Consider the following 16,418-nt stretch of genomic DNA (forward strand, 5'->3'; position numbering starts at 1 on the left):
TTACCTCTTCACAAAGAGGTGATCATGTGTGACTAGCAGTTTGCCTGACAACAGCAAAGAAACTTTTCTCCTTATTTGTCATCAGAACGGGTGTTATTTGGTATCTTCCAGGCTCATTTTCTTAAAGCTTCTAGACTCTTAATAGCAAGCTGCTAAGCCATTTGCTTTACAGACAGCAGGAGCAGACAACTGCAGGTTTAAGTCAGTGAAGGAACAAGTCTTGGTTGTGTTTCACTGGAGTTTTTAAAATTAGTTCTAATATGCGTTCCTTGCCTGTGCATCTACTTCCCTCAAAATGCAATTTTAGATATCAGAAAATACTAGAAAAATCCTGAGGCATTTAGCATAGAAATCTATCCTTCCTTTGCAGACCCCTACAAAGGAATTCTTGGTTGCAGCAGTTCAAACTGCACTATAAGGGCATTGCAGGAATGCAAATATGTAGAGGGCATCTAGAAGGCAGATACCCTCATTTATTTTGTTTTCTTTTTGTATGGCTGTTAGTCAATGATTTTAATTCTTTTTTAGTGTAGTAAACTGCATGCTGTATGTAATTTTTCTGTATTACCCATTTCAGGATTCAGTTTTAATGCAATTTTGTGCGAACAAACTAGACAAGAAGGACTTCTTTGGGAAATCAGATCCTTTCCTTGTATTTCATCGAAGCAATGAAGATGGCAGGTAAGGTGCCTGTTAAGTATTTCTGCTGCTAAACAGTAGGCAACTTAGTTATTTGCAGATGGTAAAATAGATTTCATTTTTTTTAATATTTGTCAGATTAAGCTGTGTTTCTTTTATGTTTGTTGGATTTAAGTATATCATGTTATGCAGTATAGGGATAAAACTATTGTAACAGATAGATCAAATATGGCAACTAAAGGTTTTAAGAGTGGAATGTATGATAAATATAGAGCACGATGAAAGTTAATTATAATAATAGTTAAATAGTGTTACCTTTGCTAAGATACAGTATGCCTTTAAATTAAATGGAACTCTCAGAGAAAATAGCTGCAGAATATGCTAATTCTCAGAAATTGTTTTAGATAAAAACATTTCATACTGCAAATTTGGAAATACCTTTCATATTTTTGACAAAGTTGTAGAAAATAGATTAAAAAAATACCTTAAATAGATGATTTTTTTAAAATATATTTTTTTACAAGTGGCTGTTTGCTGCATTCATACTTTAATTTGTTAAAATAGGTTTATCACTCTTAGTCTGCTCCTAAGACTTGACATACTAACTTCTGGTCAACATACTACTTCTGTGGCAGTCTACTGGTACATTAAGTTTTCTTGGAAACCGATAAGCCTCACATATAACACGGTATCAAACCAAAGGCTAGACTTGTAGGATACTACTTGTTTCAGTAGCTCAGCTGGCACAGTTAACATAAACCTGTATATAGGTATATGTGTGTCTGTTTCCTGCTCTTTTCCTCTTGGAGGAAGACTGTAGGAACAGTTTCCTGAATATAAGCTGAGTATCGTAAATTGCAAGCCCGGAGGAGTTACAGCTCCTTTGCGAGTGGCATTATGGTCATAAGTGGAATTTCTCTGGGCATTACTGGGAGTGGTGCTATATGCTGTTTCTCTTTGCCTTGTCATGCTTCTCTGCTTCCTTCCCGGAGGTGAGTGTTGAGCCACTGATTCTTTATTGCTCTCCTGAATACTCTCCTCCAACAGGAGGTTCAGGCAGTACCTCTGCACCCATGGGCAAAAGGATGCTCCCTTTTCTGTCTTTTAGCTTCAGGCATGTCTTCTGAATCATAGCCAGGATTAAAACATAGGCGTTTGGAACATAAGGAAGGTATTCCCTCAAAGGACAACTTTAGTTATGTCTGTATGTAGAATTTCAGTAGTGATTTCACCAGTGACCTTGCCTCCTATTTTCTTTTGGACAATTCAGTCCCCAAGATGAGGATTCAAAAGAATTATTTTAATCTTGCATCATTTAGAGAAGCAAAATGCATTAAAACAATTTATTGTATTTCACCTGACAGAAGGTGATCATGTTATCTCACAGAGGCTTATATGTTTTACCTGAGGCAGCCCCAGTTAAAATCTCATAAACATAAAATGGGGAACAAGAATCAGAAAGCCATGGCTTCCTTGGCTCAGTTTCTTAACCACTAAGCAGAAGTCAAATCCTTACCAGACCATTTTCTTTCTGGTGACTGATTCCTGGCTGTACAAGGCCTGTTTAAACAAGTGGGATGGAGACTGCTCTTGCCTAACTCACTAAATGGTTGTAATTCTTGTTGAAGTTTTGGGTAAAAATGTTTTAGGCTTACAGTTGTTTAGCACCCTAGTCTGTAATCTCTCTCAAACAGGTCTGTCCTCTTCAGTTGTCCCTTCTCTTTGATTTCACTGCATTTCTTTTTTTCTTATCTGAAATTTGACTTGGACATTGTATGAGTGAATACATATTACAGCTCATTTGATTCCATGTTTGATGACACAAAAGAAGTAAATAAATACAAATTATATCTTTTTTATTACAGTTTTACAATCTGCCACAAAACAGAAGTCATAAAAAATACATTAAATCCGGTGTGGCAGGCATTCAAGATTTCTGTCAGAGCACTGTGTAATGGAGACTATGACCGGTAAGCTATAGGTTATGCTTTCTTAGCTTAACCTTTTTTTCTCCTTACCTCATGTATTCTTTCATATGTAAGTTTTTCTATGCAATTCAGTTCCTGATGTTATTAAGGTTATTTAATCAGCATTTTGAAAGGATAGTATGTATTCAAAACTATTCATCACATTAGAGAATTTAGGAAAATAAAGTCAATATGGTAAATCTGTAGAAAAAGTTAGTGGTGATTTCTGGAAAAAAAGTTCTTTGGTCTCTCTGGTGTGATTAAGAAACGGTTACAAAGAAAAGACCAATTTGAATAATGGCCACTGTTACTAGTGTGCACAAGTATTTTTTAATAATGTTTCAATGGAGGACAATAACGATGTGTCTTCCTTGCATGACATTGTAATGTCAGAGGATGCTGATTAAGTAGATGAGAAGCACAGAAGTTAATCATCATCTCTTCAGATTTGAAGCTTTCAGTGATCCCAGGCAGAAGGATCCATCTTAGAAAAACATGGTAATAATACCATGTTTTTAACCAATATTTTACCAATAATAACAAACAAATTAGTTGAGGAACAATGGATATTTTTAGATTCCTTAAAAATGGATGTTAACATCTAATAATATCAACAGGAAAAATGTTTAACTTCCTGTTGATGACTTCTTGTTGTCACCATTCATGTTTTTGAAATGCATTTAGCTCTTGCTGTTATTATTAAGTACCCAGTTAAATGTCTGATAGTTTCTCTCTTCTTCCTGGAATCTGGAGTACTGGAGTTATTTTAGTAAGACTCTGAAGAAGTACAGATTTATCAATTAGTCATAATACTTTTAGCAGTGTATAGTGTAATACTTAGTTTAAAAACGTGAAGGAAATATATGAAGACTAGACTAAAAATATGCATAATAGGTAAGCTGAATGTAGTAGATAGATGGATAGATGTGCTAAGGTTCGATTCAGCTTCACAGAGACTGTGGAAACTAGAGAGATGCAAAATGTACTGGTCTGGGTATTTCGAAGGCAAAAGGTCAGAAGTCTGGTTTGAATGCCTTTAACCCCTAAACATCTGTTTTATTTTATCACGTTGAGATCGGTATGATCATATCTTGTTATATTATATAACAGATATGAAAATATATAAGATACTTTATCTTACTGATTAAAATAAGAAGTAGTTTAGTATTGCATTTGTCTAACCATGAACTAATGTTCCCATCAGGAGAAGCTAAATCCTTTGCTGAAATATATTGCTGCTTGTAGGGAAATTAACTAAGAGTTTGCTCAAATTGATCATTTTCCCACGAGTGTGTCTTTGAAACAATCTTCAGTTTGGAATTTAAGTAGTTACTTTTCTACCTCAATTTTTGTTTTCAGCTTCCATGTACATGATTACCATCCATTCACGTACATTTTATGTTACCGTAGTACATGATTTTGCCATGTCATAACTATTGCATTTCTTTATCAGGCTGATGATAGACAAAATTCATTTTATGTGTACACTAAAATTATTTTAATTGGTTACCATGAAAGCCTAGTCTTCTGGGGAGGCATTTCTTGAACTTTTAATTTACTAGCTAATGCCAGGGGATAAACAAACCAACTCTTGAATCAACTGACTGAAACTCAGTAGTCAATATGAAGAAGCAGGAGAGTAAGAAGTGCTTATATTCACTAAGCTAAGCAGAATGCTTTCACATTAGTAGACTTAAAAATCTGTCTTTATAAGTCGCTTATTAAAAGGTCAAAAGCTAATTGACTTGTGATTTCTTTTTTTTGTCTGGGGAAAGTTGTATTTTTTTATGATTTTCAGGGGAACGGCCATTTTTCTATCTTTCCTACCAGATCTTAGCTGCTTTATTTGATCTGTGAAACTCTTACAGTACTTGATGTTGTGTTCCATCAAACTAAAGGAAAAAGGGTTCTCCTACGTTGCTGACACTCTCCTTGTGAAGTACTTGACGTCAGCCATGTTGGTTATTCTTCCAATTAGGCACAATAGAAATACAGCAAATTCATAAGTTCATTCTAATAAAATAGAATTTTTAACTTGTATATGGGTTCATGTCCATAATGCATAAGCCTAACGGTGCTCATGAAGCTAGTCTCTGGACGCTGCACTGTTTATCATATTAAAGAAAAAATGTTTTCATAATAATTTCAAAAGATATTATGGTAGAGGCATTTTGAAATAATTGTGGCATTCCAAAAGAGAATTAAAAAGTGTAATAGCATGCCTCGAATTATTGTGTAACTACTGTTTTCTCATGTTGATTCTACTTTGAATGCTTTTAAGATAATGTACTCAGTGAATGCCTTAGGAATTTAAAGGCTCTATGGAACTACATAATCCTGCCTACATGTTTCAGATTAAGAAATACTTGTTAGCTGCCATATTTATTCAAATTAGTGTCTGCTTATAGTCCAGAAAAAGCATCCAGAGACTGGGGAAGTTTGTTTGAAAACTTTTCTTTCTAAAGGTGAGGATTAGATTCCTAAAGTCAGCATGGTAATACACAGAAACACAAACCCCAGAAGCCTCTTTCAGATAATGACAGTCTCACAGATCAAATTTTGGTGCTCTGGGTTTTGTGATAGATAGGAATAATATTATTAGTAGGAATATATCACAGTAAACATTCATTCTGGTTTCAGGGAGATTAAATCTTCAGTTAGTGTATGCTTGAGTGAGCTCTGTCACTTTTCCATTGTGAAAAGGCCAGGATTTCCTTAATTTTTCTCAAACTATATAATCATACAGTATGCTTTCAGCCGTCACAGGGATGGGATTTCAGTACTACAGTAGTACTTGGTATCTCTAGTATTTTTGTTCTTTCATTCTTTTAATATGAGCTCTCAAATAGCACTTACACACAGTTATTTTATGCATAAAAGTTTTAAGACTGAGATACCCTAAACCCCAACATTCTCTAACCTTGATTTCTTTGTAAATTAGATCTTTTAAAAACTAAAATAGAGAACCCATCCTCTAAACTGTCCTTTTAAGATAAAATAGCAGTTTAGAGAGAGCAAAATATCAGTGTGTGAAGATTTGAAAGGCCTTTTAATAGGTTGCATGTCATGCAAAATAGGTAAAACTCAAGGTCTGTGATCAATCTTTTTAATTTGAAATAAATTTCAGAAGAGAGGAGCTGTATTCAGGGAAGAATTGTTCTTGTTGAAGTTGTATGTCTGAAGATCATTCTCAGTAATTTATCTTGATAATCTTAAGGATTTATCTTATAATTCATGTTTTCTCGCTGAGATGATTTGGTTATTTGAACACAGAATCATAAGACAATTAAAAACTTAAGTCCCACTAAACCTTATGTAAATCTAAGCTTACTAGCATGTCCTGTCTATCTTAACAATAACAGGTTTTGAAACTTGGAAATAAAATAATGGGTCTCTAGGGAAAAAGCTCTGTGATACTGCTTTTTTTACTAAATTGCATGTGGTCTCCTTTCAAGGGTCAAATACTTGGTGGGATAAAGTATGTTTGGACTCAAGAAAACTTCATTCCACAGAACAGCTTTCACTTTAAACAGTTTTCATTCTAAGGTAACTTAACCACAAACTGAAATTCCACAAGAGGGATGAAATGTTACAAATGGTGTGGTCAGAGCCATTAAATCCGAGTCAGAAAGAGAAACTTCCAGGCAAAGCAACTCCTTCTGTGCCTATATTGGAATATCACATTAAAAATGTGAAAAACATCTAGGCGTGAATTTGTTCTGTGGAAGCAAATTATAAAGCAATTGCTTGGATTCCTATCCCCTCTATTAGTAACACAGACCTGATGACTTAATTTCATGTGAAACTGTTCTGAAGAATAACAGTAAGCAAGTAGTTTCTTAAAATATAAGAAGTCTGGAGGTGTTATTTTTTCTGTTCCATTTTCGTGCATTTTAGGCTGGATAGGATTCATTATTACTGATTGTTTAATTTACATATATGTACACTCTGTAGTAAAAGGAGATAAATAAAACAGTATGCTATCTCTGTCGTGATATGTTTCCTGTTTCATTAATGATGTTGATGACAGTACGCTCTATAGTATTTACATCTTAAGAAATCCACTACTCAAGTAAGTATGTAAAATAAGATTGATCTTGTACATGGGAGACTTTTATTTTCTACATTCGTCTGTTTCCCAGTCATCGCTGAAGCAAGAATAGTTAGAGCCGTCCTCAGAGGTTCCCTTTACTCATAAGAAAACAGTTCATCTCCATATTCATCTTCCATTTGTAGCTTTTATATGTGTAATAGAGTCATAGAACAGTTTGGGTTGGAAAGGACTTTTAAAGATCATCTAGTCCAACGCCCCAGCTGTGGACAGGGACACCTTCCACCAGACCAGGCTGCTCAAAGCCCCATCCAGCCTGGCCTTGACACTTCCAGGAGCTTCCACAGCTTCTCTGGGCAACCTGTGCCAGTGTCTCGCTATCCTCGTTGTAAAAACTTTCCCTGATGTCCAGTCTGAAACTACCCTCCTTCAGTTTAAAACCGTTTCCCCTTGTCCTGTCACCACAGGCTGTGCTAAAAAGTCTCCATCTCGTAAGCCCCCTTTATTGAAATGACACAGTAGGGTCTCCCCGGAGCCTTCTCTTCTCCAGGTTGAACTACCCCAGCCCTCTGAGCCTTTCTTCATAAGAGAGGTACAGTCTTGTAAACGTGAAGTACTGCATAGGAGGTACATGACCTTGTTTTTTGGATCATACGTTTAGTTAAAACTGTTCCCGTATCATGTCTTAGTTTCCAGATTCACACATGCGCTGGTTTTGGCTGGGGTAGAGTTAATTTCCTTCATAGTAGCCAGTATGGGGCTGTGCTTTGCATTTGTGCTGGAAGCAGTGTTGATAACGCAGGGATGTTTTAGTTATTGCTGACGCCTTTTTCTGCCCCTCACCCCGCGCCAGCAGGGAGTAGGCTGGGGATGCACAAAGAGTTGGAAGGGGACCCAGCCAGGACAGCTGGCCCCAGCTGACCTAAGGGGTAGCCCAGACCATATGACATCGTGCTCAGCAATAAAACTGGGGGGAAGGCTGGCCAGGGGGCCACTGCTTGAGGACTGGCTGAGCATCGGTTGGTGGCGAGCAATTGTTTTCATTTGCATCACTTGTGTTTCTTGGGTTTTATTTCTCTCTGTTAATTTCTTTTCAGTATGATTTAGCATTATTATTATTTTATTTTATTTGAATTATTAAACCGTTTCTATCTCAACCCATGAGTTTTCTCACTTTTACCCTTCCCGTTCTCTTCCCCCCAATCCTGCTGGGTGGGGAGTGAGCGAGTAGCTGTGTGGTGCTTAGTTGCTGGCTGGGGTTAAACCGCAACACAGTAGCCAGTTGCAGATTCATCAGAAGGGCTCAAGAAACTGTATGAATCCATTATATACATAACATTTTTCATGAGGTGCTTCCCTGAAAATTTGCTAGTTACCGTTTTATACTGTGAAAAAATATTATAGATCCATGTATTATTTTGTCTGTATAATAATCTACTAGTTTGGCTTTCAATTCTGATTAAAAGGAAATTATAGTTAGTTTTCCTATTGAAAAACTGTTTGCACTAAGTACTTGTGTCTTGGCAGACTTCAACATTTTGTTACCCAGCTTGCCCAACAGCTCACTAAGAGGTGGGTGAGTATTCCCACAGTGTCCAGGGCAATCTGTCAGTTTGGGAAGCCTGGTACCCAAAGCCTGCCTCTGTCATGTTCCCTCCCACACCCCACAATCTGCTTGTCTCATTTCATTCTAGGAAGTCAGAATCATGGTTATGTTGTATAATCTGATGGTTATTTAGGGTAGCCTGATGAAAGAACTAAGCAACTCTCTCGATGACTTTGTAAGAATTAAATAAATAAATAAATAAAAATGCTGTGATTTCTGTCCTCTTTGGTCAGTTAACCAAGCAGCTGCAGCCTCTGTTGAGAGCTGGGGGGAGTTTAAGAGTGGAAGGGTGCAGTCTTTAAGGAACTATAAATTCTTTCATCTGCAGCCACAGCCATGGCCTTCACAAAATCTTGGGTGATCCCACACAGGTTTCATTTTTCATCACTGCACAGTGTTTAGAAGGGGCTAATACTGTCTACCGTATTGAAGTTTGATTGTGTTCTGGAGTAGCTATTTTCATTTAAGAACCAAAAATATGGAGTAGAATTCCTTTCTGCTTTAAATGTGCTTTACTTCGTAGTGTGAACGTTGCTTTTACTCTCTACTGTGCTGCTTAATAATTTTGTTTTACAAAGGCCCTCTCAAACTCTGCATGCTTCTTCTCAAATATGGATGTATTACTTTTTTCTGTAAGATGTTATTACCCCGCAGCAGATACCCTTTTCCAGATAATGGAATATACCAAAGAAAGCTTCACAATAATTTCCAGTTCATTAATGTTCTTAAAAACCTTGATAATACTTTCAAGGTTTAAAGATTCTTTATAAAAAACACAGAAAATTCAGAGCATCAGCAGGTTAAAATATAGTGGTTAAACTTCCAATGTGTTTAATTGTTTCCTTAGCTTCCACTCTATTTTACTATTAATTCATGAAAATATGTAGGGTAACCTGAGTGACTTGCTATTTTCTGCCCCATGAGAAATGACTGGAAAATTCTGCCTTCTGGATTTGGCACAACTGATGCACCCATATGCTATTAAAATGCAAGAATTAAATGCGGACCTGGTACATTTTAATATATATTTTAATAGGCTTGTATTGCTTTGTTGTTTATTTTTTTAGGACAATTAAAGTCGAGGTGTATGATTGGGATAGAGATGGAAGGTAAGACATTAAATCTATTGTTAAACCTGAGGGTTATCCATGCATATTTATATATGTGTTTTGAAATGTGTAGATATACAGGGCCAGAACAGGTCTGGAGAATGGTATTTATCAGTATTCAGAGGCACAGATACTGAAAAAGAAGTATTGCTATCATTCTGTTTTATTTTGCAGTTGTGGTAAATGCTGATGTATTAGCCTATTTCAAACATGATGTGTGCATGTTGATACATGGAAGAAGCAAGATAGTCTGCTTTGTGATCTGCAAAATCAGTCTTGTGAACTTCATGTCATCAGTTATTGTACGTGTATGAAGAGAGGCAAAATCCATTTTATAATTTACTTTGCTTAAAACACTGCTTGATAAACCATTGCTTTTCAAATATGATAAAATGCATGACCCTGTAATTGCTACTTCATGGTTGCCTAGATATTGCAATGTAGAAACTACCTATTATCATAATTTCACATTGGGTTTGAATGTTCATTTCCGTGCCTGTCTTCATCAAAACGTTGTTGTAAACTCTAGAGTTGGAAGACCTGGGTTTTAAATAGCTTGTTGCTAGAAAGAGAATGGTGGAATGTACATGGAATTTCTGTTGCTAAATTCAAGAGGAGCAATCTTACTATTCAAGCTTTCTGTCTGTAATGAGTGTACCTCTTTTCTGAAGAAATTAGCCTTTCAATTTGCCTTTATTTTGACAAAGAAAATAGAATTATTTTTTATCAGACTGGATTGATACTCCTTTTAAAATTATTTGAGCTTGTATCTTAATACTTTGGTTAGAAACTGTACTCATGAATCATGGTACTCGAACTTGTATGTAATATGTTGATCTCTATTTTTAAGTTGGTCTGTCTTAATTATTTCCTTTTGCTCTCAAATTATATTTTTATCTATATGGATATGCACATACATTTGTATTTTTAAAACAATATTATTACACAGTAATGTCTTTAATATTGCTAATGCAATTTGCTTCTAGTACTATAGCTAATGATATTGTGCTTCTGTGGCCCAACAGATCTTGGAATCATAATGGGCAAATTTATCCTGTTCTGCCATTCATTTCCTTGCTGACAAGGTCCAAAACCAGTTTCAGCTTTCTCAGCTTATACTTTTGTCTTTTTGGTTCCATCATGAAGCCTGGTGATTTATAAGCATTCTTATCATGCGCTTACCTTCTGTAAATACCTGCTAGTGTAAATTCATCCTTCTTGATTAGATATTCCCTGGAGAGACAAAATAACATTACCTGGTAATTAAAAATACAAGGATTGAAATTAACAAAGCCATGTTAACAAAAAAATCACTGCATCACTATAATGATGAATTTCTATTAATGTCCTCTGTTCCTCACTTAGATTTGCTAGATCCTTAAAATCTGTGATATAGCTACACTTTTGTGTATAAACAACGTTTTTTTAAAGTAATCTAATAATGACAAAATATATTGCCAAGTTAAAGAAAATAGAATTGTATTTTTTTAATGTATCAAACCCCATGTGCCATCCTATTTCATCCAAAATCTGAAACTGAGGTATGATTAACAAGAAGAGAAAGAAATCTAACAAAGAATATTATGTAGCTGCAATTCTGAGTGAAATCTTCAATATACTGTGGAATTCAGGCAATCATTAGCCCCTAGATTCTCCCAAACAGTTTGAAAGATTATCTGCTTTTGCGCACAGCCCACTCTGAATAGCTATAAAACTAATATCTAAAAATCAAAAAGGGAAGGATAATATTTATACGTATTCCTTTTTATTCTAATTCTGTGATAATTTTTTTTGCCTTTTGCTTTCTACCTTTTCTGAATTTAGAAACAGCAGAACATGGACATATTGTATGTTAAATTCCTCATAAAGATGAGACAGCACTCATCTCATGTAACTTCAGACAACGTAAAAATCAGACAACTAGATTGAACTAATCATTTAAGCTACTTCAGTAGCTTACCGGGGAAAATGGTCTGATTGAATCCATCCTAACTGGAATAAATTGCCAGCTGGTGGTGCCTATGACTTAGTAGTGATGGTAGCAAGAACCTAAGTGCCTAATTTAACTTTGAAATTGTCAAATGTCTCTGAAGTGGATCCCTTTAAAGAATTAGTCTATCAATTTTTTGCACAATGTTCCTGTTTATATTAATTTCCATCTGCGATGGACTCTTTGTTTATAAGCAATTGTTATAGTTAGTAGCTGATCACCTCACTATGCTGAGTCTGTTAGCTCCAGAGATGTGCACACTGGGCAGAAACAACCTTTGAAAGATCATCAGAGAGCCTACTAGATAGCAAAGCAAGTTATACAGAGTATTGCAGGTTATTCTGCAATCAGTAAGGCAACGTTACTGTGCATATATACTTGATTTCTGAATCTTGACTCAATTTGACTCTGACTTCTTGAGTCTTGACTTAGAGGGTTTTTTTCCTTTTCCCCCATTCTGTGTTATCTATGCTTTGAAAAAACAGCTCCAGGGTACTTTCGATTGAGCTCTTACTGTCATATTAATGAATTACATTGTTAAGAGTAACTGTATATTCTTAGCTCTCATTTATTTTCCAACATGACAACTAAATTTTTCAACAATTTCTTGACTAAAAGCAATACAGGACTGTTTTAATATTAACACTACAAGTTATTAAACATTTCTTTGTCTCAAACCAGTTTTTGCACAAAAAATGTCAAAATACAAACCACTTGTTCTAATTGATACCTTCTATTGCTTCGAAAAGCTGTGCCAAACCCCCAAATATTTGATGGTATAAGAAGTTACAAAAGTAGTTTTTGTTACTTTGGACAAGCTGACTTGTGTGAAACAGAGTGACTGGGTTTTTTGTGTGGAGTGTCCTTATCAAGGAAGTACTTGCAGACAGGTCTTACAGAAGGAAAAATAAGGGGATGTGCAGCCTTACCTCAGCACATCAGCAGTACTCTGATGTTTTCATTTCTCCCTGAAGACTTTTTCACTAATTTCAGAGAAATTGTTACTTAGCATACATGATGCAAAAGCTATTTCACAGTCTTGATTTTTATGATCTGTTATGCAGAAGTGGGTTTCTTCTTGAATTTTAAAACTATAAATATTACCATGCTAACCTGGGGCCACCAAAACATTCATCTGAGAATCTAAACACTGATTGTAAGTCTCACATTCTAGGCTCTTTCACTTTATTTCTTGTCCTCCATCTTCATCCTCCTTCTCCAGCTAGATAGTTGGATTTTAAATTAGTGCACTTTTCCCCTTACTCATCGACATATTTCTAGTGATGATTATCCTTTCCTCCATTGTTTTTTTCCCTTTAGATCATTGAAAAAATCAAAGTTAATACAATTCTGAAAGTGATGTTAACACTTCAAAGCATAGTGTCAAAAGTGGAAGATTTAGGAGGATGGGGTTCGAGTGATTATTTTATGTGCTAAAAGTCTCTGATTCAGTGTTCTGGTATCCCAGTCATGGACAAAAGTCTTCAAGTCTAATAATATTTGGTGTTAGGAAGGCAAAGACAATAACTTACTTGGATTCTCAGTCTGGAGACTAATAAGATCCATTTGATGAAGTGTGATCATGAATACTGGGAGGGATCAGTGCCTTGTTTTTCTTAATGAGTTATACTTCTGGCAGAGGCAAATGTTGTCTGAATGGCACTCATCTTTCAGAGCCAACCTAGTGGAGGGATGTACCTCCATCTGAATACTGAGTGTTAAGTGTATAAGAACATTCAGGTTGATGGTCTTTTACATGCAGAGAACTCTGAGACTGGTTATATATGCTGGTACATTTTTAACGTGATTAGTCAGAGATTCGAATTATCTTTCTACCTCAGTTCTTGTCAGCCTTTGTATATTGCCACAAGGAAAGGAGGCCTTCCTTTGTCTTTTAGAATTAAAGAAATGATTACTTTTAAGCAGTACAGATATTTTTTCCCCCCAGAGACAGCCCTATCTGAAATTGCTTATGTTTCCTGTTTGCTACAGCATTTTTATAGGTAGCCACTGAGCTATTATTTGAATTTCTGCCTTTGAAATATACAAGCAGACTTGAAAATCTGAAGTAAGAATTGCGATGAAAGGGAAAGGTTCCTTTTTAACCAAGGTGCATTTTTCTCCAGTGCCATGGTTACCCAAGATTAAATACACCTTATATGCTACAGCCTATATAGAACTCAAGTTCCATAGCCTGTATGGATGGCTTCCTCTGTTCCCCTTATTAAAATACTCATTGCATTCTGGAGAGCTTTTAATCAAAAGAGATGATACCTCCAAAATACGTTTCTTCTTATGAAAATTCTTTGTCTGTCTCAGAAGCAATTTCTGCATCTCCTAACTGTAAGGGGACTGTTCCATGAGTGGTGGTCCCTTCTGAATCTGAGTAATCAGGAGTATCATCACCATATAGTATTTCCCAAGCTTCCTTAGGATGCTTTACTTATTTCATATGCGTTAGCATGATGACTGGAGCTTTTAATTGTTTGGTTTACATATTTTGTGAATTCATGCTGGTTTCAGAAACTGAGGTTTATATTTGGAGTTTGATTTTTTTCATTTCATTTCAGTATGAATAAACCAAAAAAGAAATACCATGTTGCTGTGGATTGTTTCCACTTTTCATCTTCTTGCAACATTCAAATATATTTAAATTTGCTTTTAATGTTTATAGCTTAGTTAGAAGTGTGCTGTATTTCTTAAAAACCAGATTTACAAGTAACAAAGTGATGAAACTTCGGCTTTCTATTCTAGTTTACCACTGGAGGGAAGGTAAAACTGTTTCATAGCTCACAGATGTGGAGTCAGAGTGTAGAGGAGATACAATGCTTTGTAGAGGGAACAACTGTGAGAACGGAGGGAGATGAGGCAGTGGGGAATGGGAAGTGGAGCAGCAGTGAGGAAAGTTTGTCTGGGAAAAGTGGAGAATGTGAGCAGGTCTTGTGACGGCTGGGAGTTGTGTAGTCAGCCGTTAGGCATTCAGCCCTGTGGTTGCTTCCATTCCAGGTACTTGTCTGAGATAGGAACCTGCAGTTCAGTCACTTCTGGCAGCCCTGTGGTTTCTGTGCCCTAGCTCCTTGACTCCAGCCACCTATCTCAAAGATGCTTCATCCACTACGCTCCCTATGGCCACCCTGCTCACAGTGGGTCCTTGGCAGCATGCCTTCCCCTGCTTAAGAGTTGACAAAACAATTCTGAAAACACGGGTGACAGCACAAGAATGTCGAAAGTATTTTTGGAGCAGAAATAGAAATTAGGAAGGGGACACTTGATAACCACTGCTTTAGTGTTTGGTTAAGATCTGCTTTCCAATGGTGTCTAATACCTTAAGCTGTGTAGCCCCAGTGATTGCTTTTCTCCTCCCAGATGGGAAGACATAGCAGCTGAAATAAGCTTTGGGTCTGCCCATAAAAGTACCACTCAATGTCACGTTGTACAAATTGGTAGGACTCGTCTTTTCTGGTTTAAGTTACTCCTTTCACACTTTTAATACCTCCCTTTCTCTCACATAGTCTCGCACACAGTTCAGAGTCTGTGATGCTAGTGGTCATGCAGGGAGAAAACCATGATAGTCTTTGATGGCCCACTCTGGTTTTTCGGATTCTGTAAGCTTACACTGGGGTCAGATCACTGATTTATAGTCTAGTCCTCAGTGGTTACTAAGTGGTACAGCTAAGTTAAGCAGAAGCCATCAGAAAAATTTAAGTTGATACTCTTAATCTCTAAGTTTTTATTGCTAATAGAGTGAACACACAGCAGAGGGGGAAATAAAGATTTTAAAGCAAATTATATCTTTTGCCATTGCTTCTTTTTTGGGTATCAGTTCATATTGGCTGTGTTTCTCCTTTTCATAAATATATGTAATACATGTTTAAATTACTAACTGCTGTGCATTTGATTTGAAACCTTTTTTTATACAGCCATGATTTCATCGGAGAATTCACAACAAGTTACAGAGAGTTGTCAAGAGGGCAATCTCAGTTCAACGTATATGAGGTAAGTATTGCGAGTTTTTGCTCACTTTCAGGAAATAAAAGGAGAACACTTCTAATGTTTTCTTGGCAAACTGGTCAAATCTGCACAGTGCTTGTGAAAATAAAACTTTGAAATTATTTCACATTTCTCCTTTTAGAAAGAAGAACAGAGAATCTAAAAGTGTTGCTTCATAAAAAGATATAAAGTGGGTATGTGTGCATGTGCATGCACACTGGGCTGTGATAGGGCAAGAAGAGCACTTCAAGCAGCTGGGTTGGTATGACATATCTTGGAGTAAATAGTGGGTTACCCCCGTTTGTGTAGGAACAATTTGTCATTTATTTCTCCTTTTGCCAGCTGTTACATGCATTGTATACTATTTTCTCCTATCCAAAGAATTATCTGGTGATGCCTATATTCAGATGCAGAGTCACATGCCTTTGATTTAAGTGCAGGCTTCAGCATCTTTAGAGTTTTGATGCAGGGTTTACAAGTGACAAAGAATTTATCTTACTTATTGGTAGGGTTTTTCATGTGGTCAGTTACTACCTTTGCTTAAAAATTTGCATCTCATTTCTGGTTTAGGATTCATACATCTGTCAGCTACTGGGATTGACAGGCAGCTGTCAATTCAATTACAGAGTTTTATATTGTTAGATGACATCTAACTGTGGTAAGACCTTATTGAGGATCCACATTCCCTCGTAGTCTTTTTTTTTTTCTCTTCTCTGTTTTCCTCAGGGTCTTGTGGACAAAATTGTGCAGACTTGTTTGTTTGAGCTCTAATAAGTCCCTAGTTTAAGACTTCTTTCTTAATCTGAGATTATTGGGATTTTCAAAACAGGAAACTTTTCTTTTCCAGGAAAAAAACTTTACTGAATCTTCAAAATATGCTGCAATTTATTCTCAGAAGCAATAAATGAGTTTGTGCAAACAAAAATTGAGATGTAATTTTGGGCATTTTTTTTTTCTTTTTTTGGAAAGGTCCCTTTAAAAATTGTCCCAGATTTGGGCACAAAAATTGACTGCATAAAAAAAAAAGAGTCTGAGCATTAAGAGTCCTTCATTAAAACTTCATTTT

General features: G+C 36.2%; 1 protein-coding gene across 5 annotated transcripts in view; it reads left to right on the forward strand.

The window, feature by feature from the left end:
* The window catches only part of CPNE8 (copine 8), a 110,414-nt gene that overhangs the window by 51,440 nt on the left and 42,556 nt on the right, over positions 1 to 16,418 (forward strand). For 3 of the 5 annotated variants that reach the window (XM_056340089.1, XM_056340091.1, XM_056340090.1), the window contains 4 exons: positions 578 to 681; positions 2,505 to 2,609; positions 9,331 to 9,372; positions 15,283 to 15,358. In XM_056340089.1, the coding sequence (XP_056196064.1) occupies positions 578 to 681; positions 2,505 to 2,609; positions 9,331 to 9,372; positions 15,283 to 15,358 (327 nt within the window). Of the gene's footprint in view, positions 1 to 577; positions 682 to 2,504; positions 2,610 to 3,965; positions 4,403 to 4,436; positions 6,675 to 9,330; positions 9,373 to 15,282; positions 15,359 to 16,418 lie in introns of those variants that run through there. The other 2 variants (XM_056340093.1, XM_056340094.1) reach the window with 2 other exon arrangements.

This window comes from Falco biarmicus, chromosome 5 (assembly GCF_023638135.1).
Source record: "Falco biarmicus isolate bFalBia1 chromosome 5, bFalBia1.pri, whole genome shotgun sequence".
NCBI classification, from domain to species: Eukaryota; Metazoa; Chordata; class Aves; order Falconiformes; family Falconidae; genus Falco; species Falco biarmicus.